The following is a 24774-nucleotide window of genomic DNA, read 5'->3' as shown; positions in this document are numbered from 1 at the left end:
CCATTACATCCACATCCATAAATACCCAGACTAAGAAGACTTGGTGGAGGCACTGCGCATGAAGTAGTAAGTGATACACACACAAAGATTTTACATGTACATCCCTTAGCAGGAGTTAGGGGATGTTACAATTAATCATATGACTAGCAGTGTGACCCAGTCTTATTTAATAAAAGTATTATGTCCAGCCCTCTATTGTTTGTGCATGTGTGGCACAATAAACATACCTTCAAGTTATATTTTAAATTTGCAAGGCTTTAGTATGGTGTATTTGTTCATGTTTTGCACCTGCGGAAGGCAGGTCACTCCAAAACTGTTATGTATTTTGTTTATTTCAGTTATTTCTCAAGCTGTCAAATGTGACTAAATATGGGTAAATTTAGCCTTTTGCAAGTGCCCTGGTTCTTTCTCTGTATTTGCTTCTGTTGAATGGATCTATGCTGGAAGATCTGGGTTCCTGGTGTGCACAGCAGCTGGACAACTTCACTGTTTTATGTTATCAGTGAGAGCTGGGTGGGCTGCTTATATAGACTTGCTGTATTAGTGACATGCTAGTATGCCAGATATTTTCTTGATACCAGGAGCACAGGCTTTGCCTCCATCACATCAATGGACCAACTTGCCGTGCCCATGCACAGCTCCAATGTTGTCCTGCTCTGGTACAGTAATATGAACATGTTTCTGTCCAATTAACCAAAATATGAAACCCGGGCTACACCAATACATATTCATACAGGAATACAATACACTATACTTCATATACTCGATTTTAGGATTATATCCATCTTAATCCTGAATTTATGTGACACATGCAGCTTGGCACCAATATGTTCCTTGCCATACTGGTTGCCCAACACTGATCTACGATCTCAAAATCAACAATTTATTATAATAATTTATCATTCCCATTCGAATAATTACAAAATAAACTTATTTTTTTAAAAATCCTACACAGTGACAACCTTTTAGAATAGCCCCTGGTTAATTATAGACAACTGAATCATAACACCACACTAATTAAATCATGTGTTTAGGTGTTCATGTTAATATAAACCACAATTATCTCACCCAAGCATACCAAAACACTCATCTAAAATTTACAATCAATTCACTATCAATAGTTTCTTGATCAATATTTTTATAGTTCTCAATTTGCTTAGTTCGAAATTAAAGGTCAACTAACATAGCATTAAATGATGCAATTCAGTCAAGCATATCAGTTGTGCCAGCTCTCCTTCTCTTTTATTCCATTAGTCTAACTGCACACTATACTCAATAAAAAAGTTGGAAAAAGAATTCCCCCAAAGCTTCCTCATTTAAATCAATAGATGGTATCTTCTTTCCCTTGTGCGTAATTGTCTTGAGCAGTTGTGATTATAGTTGGAGATGAAAATACTGTAACACGCGCACTAGAAAATTTATAAATTTTCCTTGAAGTATGTACCCGTCATCCTTGTAGCTTGTTGGTCGCCAGGTCCTTTTGCTGCTTTTCTTTGTAGTCTCTGTTAGTAAAATAAAAACTCCCCCAAAGTCCTTGTTTATCTCTTCAGTAGACTCTTAAATCAAGATAGAATCTTTCTTCTTTCTCTATACTTACCCTTCCTGTGCTTAAATGTTTTAAGCAGTTGTGGTTGTACTTGGAGATGAAAAAACTGTATCACCGGCCCTAGAAAATGTATCAATTTACCTTGAAGTATGTACCCGTTATCCTTGTAGCTTGTTGTTCAGCCTGGTTCTTTTGCTGCTTTTCCTCACCTCCAAAGGGCTTAACTTCAACCTTGAAATTGGCCCCTTCCTCTAAATCCACCCAGCTGCTGGAACCCTCTAATAACACCCATGCCACTATTGCCTTATACCGTTTCCTCTCTTCCTCCTCCACCATCTGCACACGTCTAACCTATCCCTCTTTTAATTATCCACACAAACCATAGGTCCATCTTATGTTTTCTATACTACTTTTTCTGTTTTGCACTAATGTTCCACCCCATATATATATATATATATATATATATATATATATATATATATATATATATATATGTATATTTGTTCCCTGTTTTGGTCCTACCACGCATGTTATCACCACACACTTCTAGTCATCTAGTGACAGCCAGTGTAACATCACCCCCCTCTGGTCACGAGGACCAGCTTCGGACACTCTCGGCTTACTAGCAGCCCACCTACCTGGGTCCAATTCCTCGGGCTATTTTACAATGATGACCCTAGCCCTCAATTTCCCATCCCAAAACAGCCCCCCTCCTTCTGAGACCGACCTCATGGACTCCCGGTGCCCCAAGTCCTTCATATTTATCTCGCTTCTGTATAATTTCCCCATCTACTCCTTATGGCAATTAAAATTTTGACCTTAAAAGTAAAGGGACTGAATTGTCCCAGCACCTCTTGTTGGATGGTTAAAGAACCTACTGATAAAAAATTACACCTTCTTTTCCCCAGTTCACGGGGTGTACACCCACATGGACATGGTCTTTCTGTGTGTTGAACTAACTCAGAATATTTTCAATGTTGATATATTCCCGAGCACTTGGTTGGACCGTGGCTTGGCTGTGGTGGATGCTGCGGGCCCTCGATCTGGGCAACGGCAATTCACTTGGCACCTAAATGACAGGACCCTGCTCAACCCCAATTTAAATTCACAAATTGCCAATGAAATCCGAAATTATTACTCCACAAACGCTGATCAAATGATTTCTCCTATGCTTCTCTGGGATACACATAAAGTTGTGATTCGTGGTAAAAGAATGAGAACTCAAAAGTTTCTTGAGGTATTAGAGCGAATTGCCATCTTGGATGGTACCCACAAATCTACAGGTCAACCAGAGGACTATAATAAACTAGTGGCAGCCAGGGGTGAGCTCAACCTTTTACTCTCTACCAAAACTGAAAACATTTTCAAATGCCTGAATCTGACCTTTATGTAAAGGGTGATAAAGCGGACAGGTTGCTGGCATCCAGGTTGAGGGCCAAGGTGTCACATAGCAATGTTACCGAATTAAATCACAATTAGGTGTCACCACACAGGACCTGGACAAAATTACAGAGGAATTTCGGAAATTCTATAATACACTCTATAATATGTCACCTAAGGATAGTTCTCCCCCGGTGCCTGTGTGTCTATTCAGGACTTCTTGTCTTAATGCCACATGCCTGAACTCCTACCTTGTGCGCTAGAGGTGCAGATTTTACCTCACAAGAAATTTCCAGCATCTTAAAAGGCCTAAAACCAAATAAAGCCCCTGGCCCGCATGGCTTTACCGACATGTATTATAAAACATTTAATGCCTTGCTGGTGCCTTATCTTACCGATGTGTTTAATAGGTGTTGAGAGGTGGATCCTTCTCCAAGGAAGCTCTTGAGGCTAGAATTATTGCTATTCCTAAAGAGGGCAAAGATCCTTCAGATTGAGCTAATTACAGACTGTGACAAGATGGGCTGACTTTGCCACCGTTCCCTTTTGTTATCCCAAATGCGCCATCTTGCTGCAGTAGGAGGGGCTTACAAATGCTGCCACCACTGGACTCCGTACCGGCATCCAGTACCGGGTCTCTTCTGGGTAACTTGCACTGCGAGTGTACCCTGTTACTGGTGTACCTGGGCTGGTATTCCTGACCTCTTCGTATGGATCAGGGTTGCTGTGGATGGATCCCCCCTGGCCTATCACACTGGCTGGGTAGCGGCAGAGAGGTGGTACTGGATGCTGGGTCCAAACCTCAGAAATAGCCGGGAACAAATTAGATTTTGGGTCTAATCTGTAGGTCACAGGATTTTCAGCATTTGAAGCAAGTGATGTTTATTTGCAGTCACATTGATTGAAGGTATCAGTGCTCAGGTCAGATGGAATCAGAAGAATAATTTTCAATACAAAATGGCTTTTTATACAGATTTGGACACAGCTTCACAGGATATTTTTAGAACCAAGATGCAATTTGTTTACCCAAACATGGATTTACATGCAAAGCAAAGCTAACAATATGTACATTACTCTGTGATATCCTAACACTTGCTTTGATTTCCTGGATCACAGAGACACATAGAAAATCTAACAGCAGTCTAATTAAAACTTCCCATGCCTTCAGGTGCTAGACCCTCACACATCAAAAGGTCTAATTAACATGGGTCTTTTCTTCCAACAGTTGCAGAATACACATTTCCTCCAAAGAAAATAATTCCCCAAGAAAAGTTGCAAAACCCCAAACAAGGCATTTTCTTACACCAAGATACACAAAAGACTTCCTAAACAAAGGTTTATTGTATCAGATATATACTTCAGAAATAATGCATTTCCTCTAGCAAGATTAAAACAGAAAGAAAATAAAGATTTCCTATACCGAAATATACACAATATAAAAAATAAGTGCATTTGCAATTATATAAACAAGCGCCCTGCGCTATTTCCTTTAAATTAATTTATACCATAAGCTACTTATAAGTGATCCAGTCACACAGATCCATCTCACTCTTGAACATATATGCGAAGGCTCTGGCGGAGCGTCTTAATGCAGTGTTGCCTCAACTAATCCATAAAGACCAGGTCGGTTTCATACTGGGCAGACAAGCATGAGATAATACTAGGCGTACTATCGATTTTATATATCACTTGGCGTGGTTCCAAGTGATGTCTGGACCCTCTGGCCAGACATCACATATCCAGCAAGATTGGGTAAGACCTGAAGCAATGTCAATTGACATATCAGCTATCTTACAGGTGCTAGAAGGATTTTAGGACCAAGAGAGAGGAAAAAAGAAAGAAAAGCAAGTAAAATACCACAGGTAACGGTGCATGTTGTGCAAGAAGAAAGAAAGCCATTGCCGCCATCTAAGGTAATTTTTTGATTCACGGATCACATTAGAGGAAGGGAACATTTTCTTCAAATTGTAAGTGAATCAGCGAAATATCTTAAAACTTATAATATAGATCCGTGATAGGAAAGAAAGAAAATAGTGAATTAAAATGTTGTATACTACAAATGTTGTATAATATATATATATATATATATATATATATATATATATATATATCTACTATATAAATGCCTAGTGGCGTGTGTGTAAAAAAAAACAAAAACAAGCTGCAGCGCCACCTGCTGGGCAGAGTTATACACTGACCTATCTGACCTATATATTTCTTGAAGGAGAAGTGACAGTTGGGAGTGGTTGGTGGTTGCCGGGGGTGACAGTGGGGAGTTTTTCACACCTTAAGTAGCTTGATGAAGGAAGTGGTGATGAAGATGAAGGATGAGGTGATGGAGAAAAATGATGAGGTGGTGACATGTGGACAAAACCACATTAAAAAAGGGCGCTTGCGTCGGGAAGTAACGCTCTTCCCCTGAGGAGGCCTGGGCTAGGCCCAAATGCATGACAAGAACCTTTTTAACACCTTAAGTAGCTTGATTTGACTAGAATGCATGAGTATCATGCACGGGTTAACTTGTATATATATATATATTTATATATATATATATATATATATATATATACATATTATACATGTTGTGTTGAAATTTTAAACAAATGCTATGGGTATGGGAGAATAATAAAACAGAGGATAAAACATAAATTTGGCGAAAAAATTAAAGTTACATAAAATTCTAGAGCACTTTTCATTTAGCTCTTCAATATTATAAAGGGAAAGAGAAAACAAAGAAAAAATGATAATTTTGAGATCACTTACGGTCATATCCCAGCAGTTCTGACATACCTTCCAAGGTGTCCCATTTTACCTGGTATACAATTATTTCTGATCTCAAAGGGACCATACCACTTTATTATGGCTTACTTATGAAACATGACTTTACTTTTTAATAGGCTGCCAGCACTGTAAGATCACTGTGAAAATCACAATCAAGAAAACCATTATCTCACATGTCGAAGAGGTTGCGTTGTTGTGTTGTGTTATTGCTCTCATGGCTTAAACATTGATGGTCAAAATACAGTAGTTTGTAAAGGTTATGATTATTATCTGTTTAAGGTTTGTTTTTCCATAGTCAAGAATGACCCAAACACACAATAAATCTGCATAATATGAGACTTTATTTTACCTTTTTTCCTGACATACATCTTAGGTCTTATCATATTAATAAATACCAGAACAATCATTGTGTATCTTAATTTCTCCAAACCATCAGCTATAATTTGTGTCTGTGTGTGTGTGTCTGTGTGTGAGTGTGTGTCTATATTAGGGAATTTAGACTGTAAGCTCCTATGGGGCAGGGACTGATGTGAATGAGTTCTCTGTACAGCGCTGCGGAATTAGTGGCGCTATATAAATAAATGATGATGATGATAATCATTGTTAAATTTTAAAATGATTTTGTTAAAAAACTAATTTTTTTAAATCATAATCTGTAAATTTCAATATTTTTGATTCATTTGTTTCAGTTTCATGGAGCTGGTGAATTATCCTTCATTGACGACTTTTCAGACACTGCATGAAATATATTGTAACCAACCCTGAAAGAAAATAAAGCAGAGGTAATCTTAGTCACCATTTCAAAAGTGTAATTGGTCAATTAAGAAATACTACAATCAACTTGTAAAACTCAAACTATTACCCAAGAGATTTTAATGTAATCTGAATGTATGTCATTACTTAACCATGTAGTAAATACAGCACAATATATGTTTAACCACTGATGAACAATCATTACATATGCTTTTTCCATGTGTGTTCTCTATAGGTATGATAATAATTATAATAAGCATTGTTATTCAGTGTAAGTAGACTAATTACCTATGAGCACCCAAAGATATTACCCATGATTCTGCAAAATAATTAATGGTTTATGTGTATAAATGTAGCTCACCCATGTCACGGGACACATTTATGTTGTTTTTTGTGTGCAGATATTTCCTTATGAAGGTTTGCACCAGTAATAGTTAAAGTTACTATTTTATGTTTGACCACCTGAGGCAGTCTAGAGCTCTGATTGGAGGGAGCTGAATGTGTGCTCATTGATTGTGTTTTAATTGATACTAGAAAAACTAGATGCCCTGTTTAACCAACCAAGTGTTGTAGTTTTAGACAGGAGTTGGCCCTGAGGTAAGTATGTATACACGGCCCATGTCATATATATGTACAGTGGTCAGGGTGGAAATTTAGAAGTGGAGGTATGTAAGTTGATATTTCTACAATGAAAGCTGTAGGAGAAGTGGAGTATATCTATCTATCTATCTATCTATCTATCTATCTATCTATCTATACAGTATATATCTATGTATATTGGGACATGTAATTGTGATTAATGTGTGACAACATAAAAATAGAAAAAATATAAATTAGAAAGTCAATGGCTTAAGGCAAAAGTAAAATGAGAATCAGAGAAATATGTAATGTATTCTAGTTTATAATGATAAAGTAGCTCGGCACATACCTTGTTTGCATCCAGTTATCCTCAGCATTCTGACCATGTGACCTCAGCAACCAGGTGGTATGCAGAACTCTGTCTCCTGCTTCATTACTATAACACTGACCTGTGAACACCGTAATAGAATCTGCAGAGAAATCAGTTTGGTTAATAAAGGGAAGCTGAATTATTGAAGAAGATATTTAAATATTTAGTATTGTGTATTTATGGAGGCACTCCCAGGTCATTAAGGAAACACATAGCCTTCCTTCCTCCACAAAATGTTATGATAATCACACACTATCATAGGTGGTGGGAGACAAACATCGGACAATGCTTTCAATGAAATGCCCTTAGCAAGTTTCAGGTGCACTTAATGTGGGAAAGCTCCTATATAAACACAAGAATACTAATATAATCAAAACCATGTATTAATAAATGTATCACAGGCAATTGACACTCGAACAGTATTTTAGGAGAAAAAAGTTCTTTAGCTTAACCAGCAGAACGGGTAGGCACATCCCTGATAAGGTGTGGTTATATGAAATATCACTTTTCAGCATTAGCAATTAGGAATATGTACAGTACATATATTACACAGGTCTGCGAAGAAAAAGCTTTTTTTTAACAAACGTATGGGGTACTTATAGATTTTTGGCTTCTGAACACAAAGATGACTCCCGATTTTGCATATCACATCATGTTTTTCTCCAAAACGTGTATTTATGGATAAGTCTTTTTTTTTTTTCATATTCTTTAATATAATAAATGTATTCTGCCTACATTTATTATAAAACATTGTCTTAAATGAATTCAGTTGGTAGTATAGAACGTTGCAATTCAGTTCTGGTCATAAAACTTCCCCCTGCCCAGTGCCAGATTAAGGTTCATATGGGCCTGGAGCTGAAATTTACAAAGGGTCTAAATCCCATACTGTCTAAAGGAACATTGCACACACACAACAACTACAAGGTAAGCACATAACAATATATTCCCAAGTTTTCTCTGTGAATGGGATAGCAGAGCTAAAAATTTACATTGGCAAAAAAACAATTGGCCAGCTCGAAAAAGTTTAGAAATTGGAAAAAATAATGTCATCAAATCCAATTTAGTAGATCCAAATAAAGTTTTACTTCCACCTCTACATATAAAATTAGGACTGATGAAACAATTTGTAAAAACTAAACTTTCAAATATCTTTGCACCAAATTCCCTAACATATCCGATGCTAAACTGAAGGAAGGCACTTTTACAGGCCCTGACATTAGAAAGTTAATAAAAGATGAACATTTCGGGCGTGTAATTAATATTGAGGAACTTTCAAAATTTTTAGTCAATGTCAAGGATCCAAACTACAAAGAAATTGTCAGGGAAATGCTTAATAGTTACAGAAACCTTGGCTGCAATATGAGTTTAAAGGTACATTTTTTGAATTCCCATATTGAGCATTTCCCTAATAATATCGGAGACTACAGTGAAGAACGGGGTGAACGGTTCCACCAAGACGATAAAGAGGTAGAAAGAAAATATCAGGGTCGTTGGGACGTCACCATGATGGCTGACTACAGCTGAATGGTACACAGAGACAACACAGAAAAAACTTATAAGCGAAATGCGACAAAACATAATTTGAAGACAGAAAAAGATATTAACAATTTTTTCAATAATTATGGTTTTGTTTCTATTATTGTTTGATTTTATTGTTATTTTATTATGTAATTAAGACAAAAACATAGTGATATCATTTACACTTCCTCGTTTTTCACAATAAATATGTCAAGAACAATTAAACTTCTTGTTTTTTTTCTTAAAAATGTATGTAACCCCCTTATAGGTAAGTGTGATGTGGTCATTTTTTTTATATACTATTTCTTGATGTACACAGGAATATAATTAAGAATATAAAAGTATTATTAAAAAAGCTTTCAATACCTTAAATTTCGCAGACCTGTGATCAGTGCTTCTGCCTCCTTTTGTATCTAAAATATCCTGTTTTATTGTTATAAGGAAAATCAGTGTCGTATTGCTTATGTGTTTTTATCATATTGATTACATGACAGTGGGCACAGTCATAAAAATATATTTTATGACATTTTCAGACATAGACTACAAGCTACGACTGATATATTATATAATTATTTATATAATATACCATCTACAGAAGTGTTTTCTAACCAATCTTTCATCTTAATGTGTGCATTATATTTTTCAGCTAAGGAAAAATTCTCTCTCTATATTTAAATAGCCCTCTATGTTGAACTGTTTAGAATACATGAATGGCCAACATAACCTAAACTAGGAATCACGAATGGAGATATTAATGACATTACCTGAAAAATTCCATCTCACAGTAAACCCAAATGTCGGAAGCTCATTTAATTGTTGATAGCCAGAAAGATATGAACTCTCAATGGTTTTATTAGTGGAAGTCACAGCTGTCAGATAGGTCCCTGAAAATCCTCCATTTGTGGAAACATCAGATATTGTCATAGTAGAGCCAAGGTCGTTCTCCCACTGACCAGTCAGACTGCACTGTGCAAGCTACACAATAAAGAAAGAAAAAAGTTTACAATTATTCATATACAGATCTTACAAAACCAGGACAAAGTAGAATTGCATTAAAGCTATAAATTAGTTGCAGAATAATTATATTTCTTATATCATGAGTGTTGCGTGATATTTAAGGTTTTTATGCTAAATGAACACACATGTTTTACTACCATAGATCTGCTAGGTCAGAGGTATTTAAACCCAGTCCTCAAGATCTACCTACAGGTCATGTTTTCAGAATTTCTATCTGTAGAAACAGGTGGGGTAATTACTGACCCAGAAAAATTGATTAACTCACCTGTGTATGATTAAAGAAATCCTGAGAACATGATTAGTAGCTCTTGAGGACATAGTTTGAGCACCTCTGTGCTAGATGATAACTTCTTAAAATCAAAAGAACGTTCTATATTGGTTTCAACCAGAGAAAATTGTTAACAATGTAATATATGATTAAGTAGCCACCAAAGGTTAATTCCTGTGTCTTACCGCTCCATCAGTACATAGAGTCAAACAGGACAGGACCAGCCCCAGCAATGTAAGCAGTGTCATCCTCATAGCTGTACTAGAGAGTCTAGGAGTCACAAATCGTGGTGCTTTCAACCATGCCTACTGCTGTATTTATAGAGCTGGGTGACTCATTCAGTATACCTGGATGAAACTTTCCCAAATATTGTAAGAGCGCAACGTAAGATAACATTTCTGAGAATTGTAGTGAAGAAATGTTGTGTCATCATCCAACATCATTTTGAAACTGAAAGACACAACTATGTTACCTAAATTTAGCAGGGGGTTAAGAGGAACATTAAAGACATATAGTTTTTCTTTACATTGTAGTTTATCGTTTGTACTCATTAATTTGGGGAAATGTTTTAATGATTAAATTTAGCATTTGATGAACATATTTTTCTGAAATGTATTAATAGTGTTTATTCTATGCTGACATCTTCGGGGGAATTCTGATGCTCAGCAAAAACACCGAACAAGAGGATCACTGTTCAGTTTGGCCAAATGTGAGTGACTAATTTGGACAGCATTCAGCTGCTCAGTACTCAGGCCAAGCAGCAGATGATGTCTGTACTGCATGAGAGGTTATTAGTATGGGCACAAGATGGTTAACAACAAGCATAGTCCATAGAAGCAGCAGATTCAAGATAGCAGGAATAGCAGGTATAATGGATAAATGCAGAATCCTAGACACAAAAGGTCAATTGCAGCACAGGGCAGCAGGATGAACAGGTTTAGCAAATTATGCAGAATACCAGAATTACCAGGTTTATCAGATGAAGTAGGAAACACTGGATTACCAGGTTTAGTACTACAGGCACATGACATCAAGGAGAAATCAGACATGAGGAAGGTCAGGCAAGCCAGGGTCATAAGGCAGGAGATCCAACAATACTAGGGGGTAAATGTTTCAACCTCCGGTTTCTTCAACTCCCGCGAGTTCGCAAGGCAGCGCCGCTTTAAATTTAAGCTGCGAAGACGCCGTCTTCAACGGGAGTTGAAGAAACTGGAGGTTAATACATTTACCCCTAGGGCTATAAACAGGAGCAGGGTTAAATAGAGAAGGGCAATGAAGAAAAGTTAGCGCTACAGCAGTTCTAATAACCACCCGATCAACAACAGGGAATTGTTCCGTTGCCCTTCTGTGTAAACCTTTAATTCTTATGCACAATTATGCAGATTATATTACATATAATTAATTCTCTAAGTGAATTCATACATGTGGATGCTGCTTGTAAATAGATACCCATGTTCTATGAATTCATATCACCAGGGGAGGATTGGGAACTTAAAGTGACCCTGGAAAAAATTATTAATTATTAATGGTGGCCTCATGTGGGCGGGACCAAATCAATTATAAGTGGGGCCAACACAAAAGTGACACACACCTAGATGTGATGACTCAATACATAGTGAGTCATTTCTAAAGCAATGCTGGGAAAAAGCTGCCAGTCCTGTGTTATACAAATACATGAATCCTTCTGCATTATCTGCGACTAGTTTATGCCTCTGTGCTCCAACTTGTTTAGTTGCCTACTAACACATCATTTCAAAATACTCTTCATAGAAATATACTTGACTGTGTATAATAAGTTTAACTATTATGAAACATGTTGGTAAATCGTATTTGATCAGTCTGCCAGAGAAACATATGAGCACCTCACCCACTGCTGCATCTTTTCCTGATGTCCGGAGATGCAAACCACCAGTTTAATCTCTCTCCATGGGATAAATGTATTAATGTCCGGATTCTTCAACTCCGGCGTGTTCAGCGTCTTCAGCGACTAAATTTAAAGCGGCGCTGCATTGTAAAGGGAAACTTCCCTTTACAATGCAGCGCCGCTTTAAATTTAATCGCCGAAGACGCTGAACACACCAGAGTTGAAGAATCCGGACATTAATACATTTACCCCCATGTGTAATATATAAATATGGGCACTGTGTGTTTCAAAAATGCATTTAAAGTAATTCTTATAATAAATGGCTTTCCAGGTCTGATCAAGATGAAATGCTTTCAGGATCTGCAACAAAACACTTATTTTGTAACAATTGTGTATGAGCTCTAAATGTGGCCAGTGATTGGGGGTGGTTTGAATTAAAAACAGTGCAGTTTGGTAATGAGATCAGTACAGTGGGGGCTGACAATGGCTTAAGTGAGGGGGAGAGCTATTCCAAGGATTTGTTGGTGATATAGTAAGTGCAAAGGAGGCAGGATTAATGATATTGTCAGTGCAATGGGGAATGGCCACATGTTCAACAAAGTGGTCTGAGAATGGGGCCAGAGCAAGGTAGAAAGCGGGCAAAGGGATAAATGAAATACCACTAAAGTATCATCAGAGCTGGATTAAAGCTCAGTGAGGCCCTGTGCACTTAAGACAGAGGGGTTATCATTTTAGATAAATACACAGGCAATAAAGTGTGCACTACTGTAAAGTACATGCAGCTCTGCCTTAACGAGCAGTACAGTGTGAAGCAGGACATACCTCCCAACTGTCCTTGCAGTCAGACTAAATCCTGACTGTCTTGCTTAGTCAAACAAATTCGCGACTGCCCTGCAAGATTCAGGACAGTTGTCAGACTGTCCTGCTCTCTCTTACCTGTTCTTTCACCACCTGTGGCTGCTGGTTTCTTTAGATCAGTTGCTGCTTGTCTGGATCCTGGAATGTTGGGGGCTCTATTTGGAAAAAAAAATGGTTACATGAAATTCTGAAAACTCAAACCAGCCCCAGCATTAAATCAATAGCACCCACATTCAATAATTAGGCCTCCTTCTAGCCCAAAGATTAAAATAATAGTACTCACATTTAATAAACAAATCTATTTCCCTCCAACCAGGCCTGACATTAAATTAATAGTATACACATTTAATAAATACACCTATTTCCATCCCTCCAAACAGCCCTAGCAATAAATCACGTTTAAAAAAATTGAATCATTTCCCACATCCCCATCCCCAGCATTAAATAATTCATATTTAAATTTAATAATATAATAATAATAGCCTTCCTACCCAACCCCAGCCCCATACTCATTTAATAACCAGTAGGGTTGTATTGGGCACGCGTGGGGAGAGAGGTGGTATTGGGGTATTAATGGCAGAGGAGTATTGTTGGTGCAGTGTGGGGAGAGGGGTGGTATTGGTGCAGTGTGGGGAGCAGGGTGGTATTGGGGCAGTGTGGAGAGATGGGTGATACTGGTGCAATGGGAAAGAGGTGGTATTTGGGCAGTGTGGCAAGAGGGGTGGTATTGGGGCCATGTGGGGAGAGAGGTGGTATTGGGGCATTAATGGCAGAGGAGTAGTGTTGGTGCAGTGTGGGGAGAGGGGTGGTACTGGGGCAGTGTGGAGAGAGGGGTGGTATTGGGCCAGTGTGGGGAGAGGGATGGTATTGGTGCAATGTGGGGAGAGAGGTGGTATTTGGCCAGTAAGGCAAGAGGGGTGGTATTGGGGCAGTGTGGGGAGAGGGATGGTATTGGAGCAGTGTGGGGAGAGGGGTGGAATTGGGGCAGTGTGGGGAGAGGGGTGATATTGGAGCAGTGTAGGGAGAGGGGTGGAATTAGGGCAGTGTGAGGAGAGGGGTGGTATTGGGTGATATAGTGTTTGAACTCGCCCTGACATCACGCATGCTGTGAGCCGTGTGAGTGAGTTTTCATCAATCCGGGGAGACAACACTGGATTGCAGTTAATAGAATACTGAGGTACCAGAAGGATACAAGCTCTTTAAAGTTGGGATTTACAAAATCTAAAAATTCAACTTTTTGTAATGCCGATTGGGAATCAGATGAGGATGACCGTCATTCCTACACGGTATATCTGTTTGTTCTGGCAGGCGCAGCTGTCAGCTGGGCAAGCAGTATGCAACCCACTGTTGCTCTATCCACCACCGAGGCGGAGTATAGGGCATTCACGGAAAAGGAAGCTTTATGGCTAAAAGAGACTTGATATTCTTTGTCAAAATGAGACTATGAACATAAAGTGTGATAATCAAGGGGCAATTGATCTGTTCTCCAGCACAAAGCGCCATAGACACTCAAAACATCACTTTAATCGTGAGTTAGTGGAGAGAAGGTCCATCAGTGTGAGTTACGTGACAAGCAAGAAAAATGCAGCTGATATATTAATGAAGGGACTGGCATTACATTTGTTAAACATGTTCCTGTTTAAATGTGGGCTGGAATGTATGATTGATTAATGTTGATAATGTGTTTAGTAAGGTAATTTGTTTTTATTGGAACAGGAGACATCACTAAGCAAGGGAGGTTGTTGATAGGGAGCACTACTCTCCGTCTCCTGTGAAATTCCCTTGTGGTCTAGTGAGGACAGAAAGTAGGGCAGCATAGCACTGCTGCGCATGCACGGACTGGAAGTTTGGCTTTTGCGACGTTCTTCCATGGAATCTGGGGAGAGAAGACGTGTCCATTATAGCTGTGCCCTAATATTGTCTAGAAAGTGCTCGGTGGGCATATAAAAGTGATTGGAGGCTTCCTATACATAATGTGAAGTCTGTCCATAAAATCCTGCAGTATAAATACATTTAACAACATATATAAATATAGGGATACCTCCACATAATATATTGTGCATAAGACTATTTAGTGGTATATCTGTTGCTGCAGTAATTATTAATTGTAAGTACCTGATTGCTGATCTGTGTTATGACTCCTAGTATGAACTCCAGGGAAAACGGAAGTGTTTGAATAAAACAAAGTATGTTTATTTAAACAGATACACATAGAAAACCAATTAGTGTAGAGGAACCTGTGAACAGCAACACTGTAAGCAATGGTGTGTTTCAAACTTATGAAATAGCAAAGTTTAGTCCATAGCAACAACAGTTCCAGGATATGACGGGTTATCCACAGTACAAGGTATCAGGTCAACCAGGCTTGAGCCATGGCTACAGGAAATGGTAATAGTTCAGTTTATAGCAACACAGATTCAAGGCTGGCAATGGAATCACAGACAGCAGGCAGAACACAGCTTAGCTCCATGGAGCAGAGTCACATACCAGGCAAAGGGTCGGTCCAGGCAGTGATAAACATAGTCGGGGTAACAAGCAATGGGTCAATCTATTCAACAATCAGGGATCGTCAGGTCACAGGTAGAGATCAAAACAAAGTGTCAAACTGGATTAGGCTTTTCACAGGGAATACAGACAGCAACAGCAGTAGTAAGTACAAACAATGAACTGCACAGAACACTGAGGCAAGTAAATAAAGTAGTGGAATAGGGGCAAGCACTAATCAGGTAAGGAGATTGACTCCTGCAGGTATAATGTAAAGTTCAGGGGCAAAACAGCAGCACCTCTGGTGGAAATGAGGTACTACAGCCACATACAAAATAAAGGCAGAGTCCTAACAATCTAATACAACCTGTCCAAATAAACCAACACCTTGGTTAAGTTCAAAACGTTTAATGGCTTAACATCCATATTCAAAACTGCTGCTGATACCTTTTACAGACACCCACAAAGGTTTTCCAATAGGTTATGGGCCCAGCACCCAGTATTGAAAAATAAAAGCGTTTAAACTAAAGAATAGTAGCAGAAAATGCAACAATTAACGAAAGGTGATCTTCAGAAAAAAAGTCCTTTATTTGGTACATAGTTAAACAAATGCACAGCACAGGAGCAAGTAGGAGCTTTGCAAAACTGACAGGCTCAGAAAATTATACAATATGGAAATTGGACATTAAAATGCAGCTTAAACATGAAAAGTTATGAAAGGTAACAATAGATTCAGGAGCAAGTCCAAACACTGATGAAGTGGTTAGAGCCATGGGTACCATAGGCTTAGCTGTAGAGCAGCATGTATATGCCATCATCAACAGAAAAGTGTCAGCACGAGACATGTGGACCGCCCTACAAACAGCGTATGAGGTCAAAGGTCAAATGAGAAGAATTAACGAGGCGTACATTGTATGGGACAAAAGTAAGTGCCTGTGCAAATATGAACGAATATATAGACAAAATGTTGACAGTAAGTCAGCAGTTAACATCTGTGGGAGCACAGGTGGATGAAGGCAATGCTGCAGAATTTAACACCAGAGTTCGATTTGCTATAGTAGCTTTAGGGCTAGATTTACCAAGAATCGAGTTTGGTGGCAGGTTAAACCGCCACACATCGCCAGCGGTTTAGTGGTCTAAACCGCCGCATTTACTATAGGGCAGTTTGTGGCTGCGATTGAAAATGAATGGCGATGTGTGGCAGATTGAAAAAGCTAAACTCGCCAGCATTATAAAGGGAGTGCACATTACTGCTGTTTCATCAGGACAGTAGGGTTACAAGCAAATAATGGAGGCAGGGCACCCTACAAGTGGTGATATCTCCCTTGCTGCAATCCTTACTACCAAGGACAGTTTCTGATCTTCCCAGAGTCATAGATATAATAGGGGGGATAATAAAACCAAAGACTATCCAAAGCAAAATATGAAGTATGTTTATTCTGGCTTAAGCATTCATTTTCTCACTTGACTGGAATTGTTCTATGAACAAATATTTACGACTGTTAATAGTTTAAAACTTAAATGTTAAATGTTTGTTATTTTTGCTGTGGTTTTAAATAATAATAACATAAAATAATTATTATTAACGTTCTGGCGCTGAAATCTGCCTCGGGATCACCCATCTATAGTCCTGATTTGATAGCGCACGAATTCCAACTAAACTGTATAATCTTGATAGCCAGATCCCTGCTCATTTTGTTCAAGTACAACCTCCCAAGTACATCAGCTTGGTGCTGCTCCACTGCTGCCTATTCCAAGCGATCATTCTCCGGCTGAGTTGGTCTTATGTGTTTTTATTTCGTTTGACCATCTCTCATTAACATCATTCAGTGCAATTAAATTTGACATTCAATCAAGTTCTACACAATATTTCCAAATAGGATTGTATGAGAACTTTGGTATGGTTCTAGAGACTTATGAATGTTATTATTTATATAGTTTTTGCAGGCAGGTCTAGTTATTATTGATTTACAAGCTGTTATTTAAATAGGATTGTTTTTTTTACCTATGTTTTAATTAATGTTTTAATAAATTGTGTTGTTATTATTGATGGTTGCTCACTGTGTTAATATTTATTATTATCATTATATTGAGCCATTTTCAGCGCTTAATTTTTCTGGTTTTGTATACAAATATTATAGGTGGTTCCAACAGCCCCTTTCCAGCAGTGGTTTCGGCTCACTATAGGTGGTTTGTGGTTCTTCAATCTGCTTTTAGTGTTTATGTTTTTATACATACTTTATTATTCCCATTATCGCTATTACTTTTAACATTTACATGTAGTTTTATGTTTGGTTATTACATGATTTGTAATATGAGTTATAGTTTTTTAGACACTTTAGATTTACAGTGCACCATAGGTTTATTAGATTTCCTATAGTCAGAACCCCGGTAGTACCCCCCAGCCGACACCTCAGGGGAATTTTGAAATGTGTGAAGCTTTCTTGTCTATCTGCACAACAATTGAACAAGGAGATCACAACGGATGAAATCTTCTTGCAGGTCCTGATATCCAATCTCCACACCTTGTTTAACACGGTGCTGTGGGAAGATCCCTTTCCTAGATCTATGTTGGAAGCCTGTATAGTGGTCATCAACATCCACAATTGAACAAGGCAGCACGGTGGCTTAGTGGCTAGCACTTCTGCCTCACAGCACTGGGTTCTATTCCCGACCATGGGCATTCCTGATTATGATCTTCTGACTATATAGGGATCACCTATGTTATGCAACCATATAATTATTTAAGTATATGATTGCTACAACTGAATGCTATATGAGCACCCAGTAATTTGAAGTTATCAGAACACATTAGCCTTTATTCTGGCTTTATGGTGTTGTAACTATATGAGAGAACATAACCACTTTAACATATGGGCAGCACGGTGGTTAGCACTTCTGCCTTACAGCACTGGGGTCATGAGTTCATTTCCTGACCATGGCCTAATCTGTGTGGAGTTTGTATGTTCTCCACGTGTTTGCGTGGGTTTCCTCCAGTTTCCTCCCACACTCCTTAAACATATCGGTAGGTTGATTGGCTGCTATTAAATTGCCCTTAGACTCTCTCTCGGTCTGTTTGTGTGTGTGTGTTAGGGAATTTAGACTGTAAGCTTCAATGGGGCAAGGACTGATGTGAATGAGTTCTCTGTACAGCGCTGCGGAATTAGTGGCGCTATATAAATAAAGAGATGATGATGATGATCCACAAAGAAGGGAAGGACCCCTGCGAATGCGCAAGCTACCACTCTATCTCCCATCTTAAAGCAGATATTAAGTTGTATGCCATCTTGGCCATTGGCTCAAACAGGGTTTTCCCGGAACTGGTTCATTACAACCAGGTAGGATTAATTCCGAGATGCCAGGTCAGAGATAACACCTGTAGGGCGATTGACGTCGTACAGATTATCAATCACAGGTACTCCCCAGTGATATTGCTTTCTCTAGATGCTGAGATGGCATTTGATTGAATATCCTGGGGCTTCATGTTTCAGACTTTGAAGGTTTATGGCTTCTCGGTTGAATTTCTAACAGGTGTATCAGCCTTATATGACTCCTAATCGGCCAAGGTCCTAATTAATGACGATTTATCAGACCCGCTTTCCCTGCCCTCTGTCACCGCTAGTCTTTGCATTGGTTATAGAACCCTTGGCGGCAGGGATCCGTCAAACGGTCTCAATACAGACTGCGGAGTTGGGGCCATGGGAATTTAAGATTACTCTCTTTACAGACAGTATCATCTTGTCTCTCACACATCCCCAGGAATCTCTGCCTACCCCATACCAGTTTATGGAGGAATACAGCTCCCTATCGGGTTACAAGATTTATTTCACCAAGTCCGAGGCCATGCTCCTACATGTTCCCTTCTCCCCTAAAGGCCCATATACAAGATAACTTTACCCTGCAATGGCAGAAACGCAAGATCAAATATCTTGGGGTATACATCACCTCCCTATACGAGCGGCTATACCAGGAAAATTTCCGCCGCCTTCCAGACAGAGTTAAGCGGGATCTCAGGACTTGGCAGGGGTATGTCGTCTCGCTTCACAGGAGTCCATTTCTAACTTCCCTCTGAGGCCTCTCCAGTACAGACCGTCCGCTTGTGGCCTGCTCCCTACTGACTCTCAAGTTCTGCCTGTCTCTATGGGATACTAGTTGGCCAAAATATAAGCTGTCCACTCCTATCTCGTCTCTAACACCACTCTGAAATAACCCTCACTTTTCCCCATAAATTCCTCCCCCCACTTTAAACAATGGATCCGTGTGGGGAAACGGGTGGTCTCCGACCTGGTAGTTAATGGTACCTGGCCCTCCCTATCCGATTTCTAACAAAAATTTAAACCATTCTGCCCCCTGTTCTTTGAATTTTTTCAGGTACGTCATTTTACTGCATCCCTGACCTCTTCTAATACCCTGCGGACACTTACATTTTTTGAGCAGCTATGCCTCCACGCTCCGCTCACTAAGGGGATGATATCCTTACTCTATAATTGGCTGATTGAGTCCACTTACGACTCACAAGGTGTCCACGAACGTGAATGGGAACAGAACTTGGGTCCCCTGCCTGATGAGTCATGCTGGGACGAGGTCAGAGAAGGGATAGCCAAAAGTTCAATCTCCAAACAAATCAAAGAAACAGCCTACAAATTGTACTACAGGTTGTCCTATACACCAGACAGGTTCTCCAAGATGTTTCCAACATCCACTCCGAGCTGCTGGCGAAACTGTGGTCAGAGAGGCAAGCTCTTCCACATTTAGTGGACATGCCTATGTATAGTCTCCTTCTGGAACATGGTCATCTTAATCATCAACTCTGTCTCTGAGCAACAAATCACAAAGGACCCCATGACTTTTCTTCTCTCTCACCCTTGACCTGATGAGAGCACCTCATCTAATAAGCTGATTTCCCATATCCAAGCCGCTGCAAAATCTGTGCAAGCCAATTATAAGAAGAACCCCTACCTTCCCTCCATGCAGACCCTATGGAATTATGTCTGGCATATCAAAAGCATGGAAAGCATCACCTATTATATACCTGACAATCCCCAGAAGTTTGACCGAGTCTGGGCTCCTTGGTACCTTCGAGAAAGCCGTAGCTGCCTAACCACTTCTGCCCGTTCCGGATGTGGCTGACCCACCAGTTTAGTCTATGAGCCGCCTTTGGATCCTCTGGGTTGGGCCCTGCGCCTTCCAGGTACACGCCACCATATTTAAGGTCTTTGCCACGTACACAGTTGTGGGCACCCCAGTTCACTGTTAAAAGTTTTTAGATTCCATAATCTGTCTCATTATTCCCCTTCCTCCTCCCCTCTGCCCCTCCCTACCCACCCTCCTCACCGTCCACTACCTCACTCTTTTCTGTCCCTCCCTTCCCTGTTCTTACCTTCTTCCTCTCTCACAAAATAACAAAACTTTGAAGGAAACTTTATCTGTGTTAATATACCACTGTTTAATGTACTTGCATTTTCCAGTTTCCTCGTAAAATAAAAAGTTTAAAAAATAATTATTATTTGAAAATTAGACTTCATGTATTTATGTAACACAAGTTTTCTCTGGGCCGGATATCATCTGGATATGTCTAATTTTGCATCTACTAATGTAATAATCATAATCGTAATCCAGATGGAAATAAAACTAAAAAAAATACATAAGAGACAATAACAAATGCTCCTTACAGAACCCTGCCACTAAATAATACAGAACTGTATGAATCTACCTAAATGTAGTATTATGTTTCATGTATGATTTATCTTTGATCCTGGTGCATCCATACATCAGCATCTAGAATACCATGTAGTGCAATATGTTTTCTTCACTATTATGTTATGTGTGTGACACATTTTCCATAACTACTGTATTTGAGAGCAACATAAAATTGATCTGAATGGAGCCAGGAAAGCCTTTTGCATCTACTGGTGCAGTATTATGATCAGCATATGATGTATCTTTGCACTGGATGTATCTATACACCAGTATCTGTAACATATAAAATACATAGCGTGGAAGTTCCCCTCGACTCACACCATACTGTAGCATAACATCTACATAAATCCCCAATAAAGACACAGACACCAAATTAAAGTTGGAAAATATAATAGGATTTATTAAAATGAATATAAATTTAACGTTGGAATGAATTCTAAATTTAAGCTAAAGAGGACTGTAAGGCTGACGAGAGCAGGTCAGTCAGCAACAGCAAAATCAATAACGGTGGAAAGGTCAGACCATAGTACCACCAACCCAGCATCATACCTTATCTATTGGCCGGTGCTAAAATCTGTCCAACGGCAAGACTACACCCCCTATAAACCGCCAGTATAAACCTGAAAACACCGGCCGAGGGTCCTCCTCACAGGCGGACCAACCATACAATGACACCACGAACAAAGGGGGGTAGTGACCTATGACAAGATGAACCGATCACTATATGTACACTTACCGACTGCACTGCTCTCCTACCCTAGCTAAATTAACCTGTAACCAAACCTAAACTCCTTACCAAAGCCAACTTGAAGGGTGGGAGGGAGAAATCCGGAAGCAGGAACACTCAGGTAGTGCCGAGCTGCCTTATATATAGGATTTGACAACAACTCCCTCCAGGCCCTATTGGCTGTTCATCTGTGTAAGCCACATGTGACTGGTGATTACTCAAGTCACTCACCTGCATGATTTTAACTTTGTTTTATCTAAAGTCCACACTTCTCTAGTACATGCTGGTATGTTTTCTATTGTATCCAACAGTGCACAATGTTTTCAATCAAATACACCATATAACTGTGTAATATAAATATTTTAATGTCAAATTGAAACCAACCCAATGTTTAGCAATGTCATGAGATTAGGATTGTAAAGTTTATAATTGTTCATGTATCAAAAGTGTATTAAATGTTTAAAAAAAGGGGTTTGATATACACTTCTGACCTAAAAAAACTGTAAGGTAGGTATGACATTAAAAGTCATGTAGTGCTGAATGGAATTACTGTTGTAACCCTTCTCCAGACCCTAGATATCTATTGTCACGTAAATTAAATAAATGAGTAGTCAGATTAAGCAAACCACTGAAAACCAAATAAAACAGGAGCTTTTATGTATTTGAGTAAAATGAAAAGGGAGAAGGTTGTCACCCTTGTCATTAAAAAATTGTTATTGTACATACACTATTCTGTACATATATCAGACACTTCCCATCCTTGGGCCTGATTCATTAAGGATCTTAAATGAAGAGGATCCTTATTTCAGTCTCCTGGACAAAACCATGGGGTAAATGTATCAATCCCCGGTTTTTTCAAGTCCCGCGAGTTCGGCGTCTCCGCAGCTTAAATTTAAAGCGGCACTGCCTTGTAAAGGGAAACTTCCCTTTACAAGGCAGCGCCGCTTTAAATTTAAGCTGCGAAGACGCCGAACTTGCGGGACTTGAAGAAACCGGGGATTGATACATTTACCCCCATGTTACAATGCAAGGGGTGCAAATGAGTGTTCTGTTTTGCACATAAGTTAAATACTGACTGTTTTTTCATGTAACACACACATATCAACTTTAAATTTCAGTGTACAAATAAGTTATCAAGTATTTGTGTGTTACATGAAAAAACAGTCAGTATTTAACTTATGTGCAAAACAGAACACTCATTTGCACCCCTTCCATTGTAACATGGTTTTGTCCAGGAGACTGAAATAAGGATCCTCTTCATTTAAGATCCTTAATGAATCAGGCCCCTTATTAGTATGCACTACTAGTAAAATGAGAATGTCGCATTTGTCCCTAAATGGCTAAACAGCTTAACTTTTCATGCTGAACAGTTTTAATAGTCCTGTAGTTCTGTTATGATCATCTAGGGTTATGTAACACTTAAATATGAGAAACTTTAATTTTATTTGCAACATTGCCGTTTCTAAGTAACTCACTGTGGAAATAAAGAAGGTGTGGTAATAATTCAGCCCTCAATGTTTTGTAATAGGATTACTGAAACTATGTGTTGTCTAAAAATTTCCACTCAAGTGGTTTACTCAAGATCTTCTCCAATGTTAGCTAATTAATTTCATGTGGGAGCCAAAAATTGATGTTAGAAAAACATGGGCATATAATAATAAACAGTAAACAAATGACAATATAGCCCTGGAAAAGGGATTATAATTAATCTCTAGTATTGAAATGGTCATATGCAAAATTATATTCTTAAATTCTGTTGTAATAATGTAACTGATCAGTGAAAGAAAACAGAATTGAAACCACAGCCAGCCAGGTGTTAACATTAAGGAAGCCTAATAATTATTTTGACTCTGGGACTCCAAATATAAGGGAATGAGCCATATATAAAGTGCTTGCTAACTTTCATGTCAATTTCTACATTCCCTGCAGTGTTTACAACCTTTAATGTTCAGTAATATATAATGGCGCTCTATGGTACATTACAAGCACTTGAAAATACACCATGAGGTAAATGTATTATACTCCGGTTTCTTCAACTCGCGGGAGTTCGGCGAGATGACAGCTAAAATTTAAAGCGGTGCTGCCTTGTAAAGGGAAACTTGCCTTATGGCGGCGGTTCCCAAACTGTGCGCCGCGGCTCCCAGGGGTGCCGCGGCGCTGTCACTGGGGTGCCGCGGGCCAGCCATAAAAAAAAGATAGAGCACATAAACTTACCAATCCGCCGGGCGCCGGGACACAGCTGCCTCCTCTCTCCCGCAGCTGTCACTGAATATCAACGTCAGTAACAAGCTGCTGCGAGAGAGGAGGCTGCTGGGTCCCGGCGCCCGGCGGATTGGTAAGTTTCTGTCTCTTTCTTTTTTTTATTGCTGGGAGAAGCGGAGGAGGATAGCGGGAAGCGGAGGAGGACATAGGGAAGCGGAGGAGGGCAGAGGAGGACAGCGGGCAGCAGAGGAGGACAGCGGGCAGCAGAGGAGGACATAGGGCAGCAGAGGAGGACAGAGAACAGCGGGAAGCAGAGGAGGACATAGGGCAGCAGAGGAGGACATAGGGCAGCAGAGGAGGACAGCGGGCAGCAGAGGAGGACAGCGGGCAGCAGAGGAGGACAACGGGCAGCAGAGGAGGACAACGGGCAGCAGAGGAGGACAGAGGGCAGCAGAGGAGGACAGAGGGCAGCAGCGGGCATCAGAGTGACAGAGGGCTGCAGAGGGGGCAGAGTGCCTGGATGCAGAGAGGGCAGTGTGACAGAGGGCAGAGGAGGGGGACAGAGGGCAGAGGAGGGGTACAGCGTGACAGAGGGCAGAGGAGGGGGACAGCGTGACAATTGGAGAACTCAGGACTGTGAGCTGGCCCTAGCTACAAGACTGATGACACCGACAGAACAACAGGCTACTGCGGAATGGGAGTACTGTAGGAAACCCAGAGGTGTTTG

General features: G+C 39.7%; 1 protein-coding gene across 1 annotated transcript; it reads right to left on the bottom strand.

Moving 5' to 3' along the window:
- Positions 1-6029: 6029 nt before the first annotated feature.
- Positions 6030-10515, bottom strand: LOC142097831 (avidin-like). Its single transcript, XM_075180022.1, has 4 exons — positions 10398-10515; positions 9692-9902; positions 7389-7509; positions 6030-6468 (listed from the first exon to the last, which is right to left on the bottom strand). Exons 1-4 carry the CDS (start codon positions 10464-10466, stop codon positions 6399-6401), a joined length of 471 nt encoding a protein of 156 aa, XP_075036123.1. The 5' UTR covers positions 10467-10515; the 3' UTR covers positions 6030-6398.
- Positions 10516-24774: the final 14259 nt, after the last annotated feature.

Source organism: Mixophyes fleayi, chromosome 1 (assembly GCF_038048845.1).
Source record: "Mixophyes fleayi isolate aMixFle1 chromosome 1, aMixFle1.hap1, whole genome shotgun sequence".
NCBI classification, from domain to species: domain Eukaryota; kingdom Metazoa; phylum Chordata; class Amphibia; order Anura; family Limnodynastidae; genus Mixophyes; species Mixophyes fleayi.
This window is presented reverse-complemented; position numbering and strand designations above follow the sequence as displayed.

What these genes read in the sequence shown, in the direction of transcription:
- LOC142097831 (XM_075180022.1), bottom strand. Translation starts at nt 10,466, where the DNA reads ATGAGGATGACACTGCTTACATTGCTGGGGCTGGTCCTGTCCTGTTTG. An exon ending in TGTGAGATGGAATTTTTCAG is followed by an intron (nt 7,510 to 9,691) that starts GTAATGTCATTA and finishes ATTTCTCTGCAG; the next exon opens with ATTCTATTACGGTGTTCACA. An exon ending in GATAACTGGATGCAAACAAG is followed by an intron (nt 6,469 to 7,388) that starts GTATGTGCCGAG and finishes ATTTTCTTTCAG; the next exon opens with GGTTGGTTACAATATATTTC.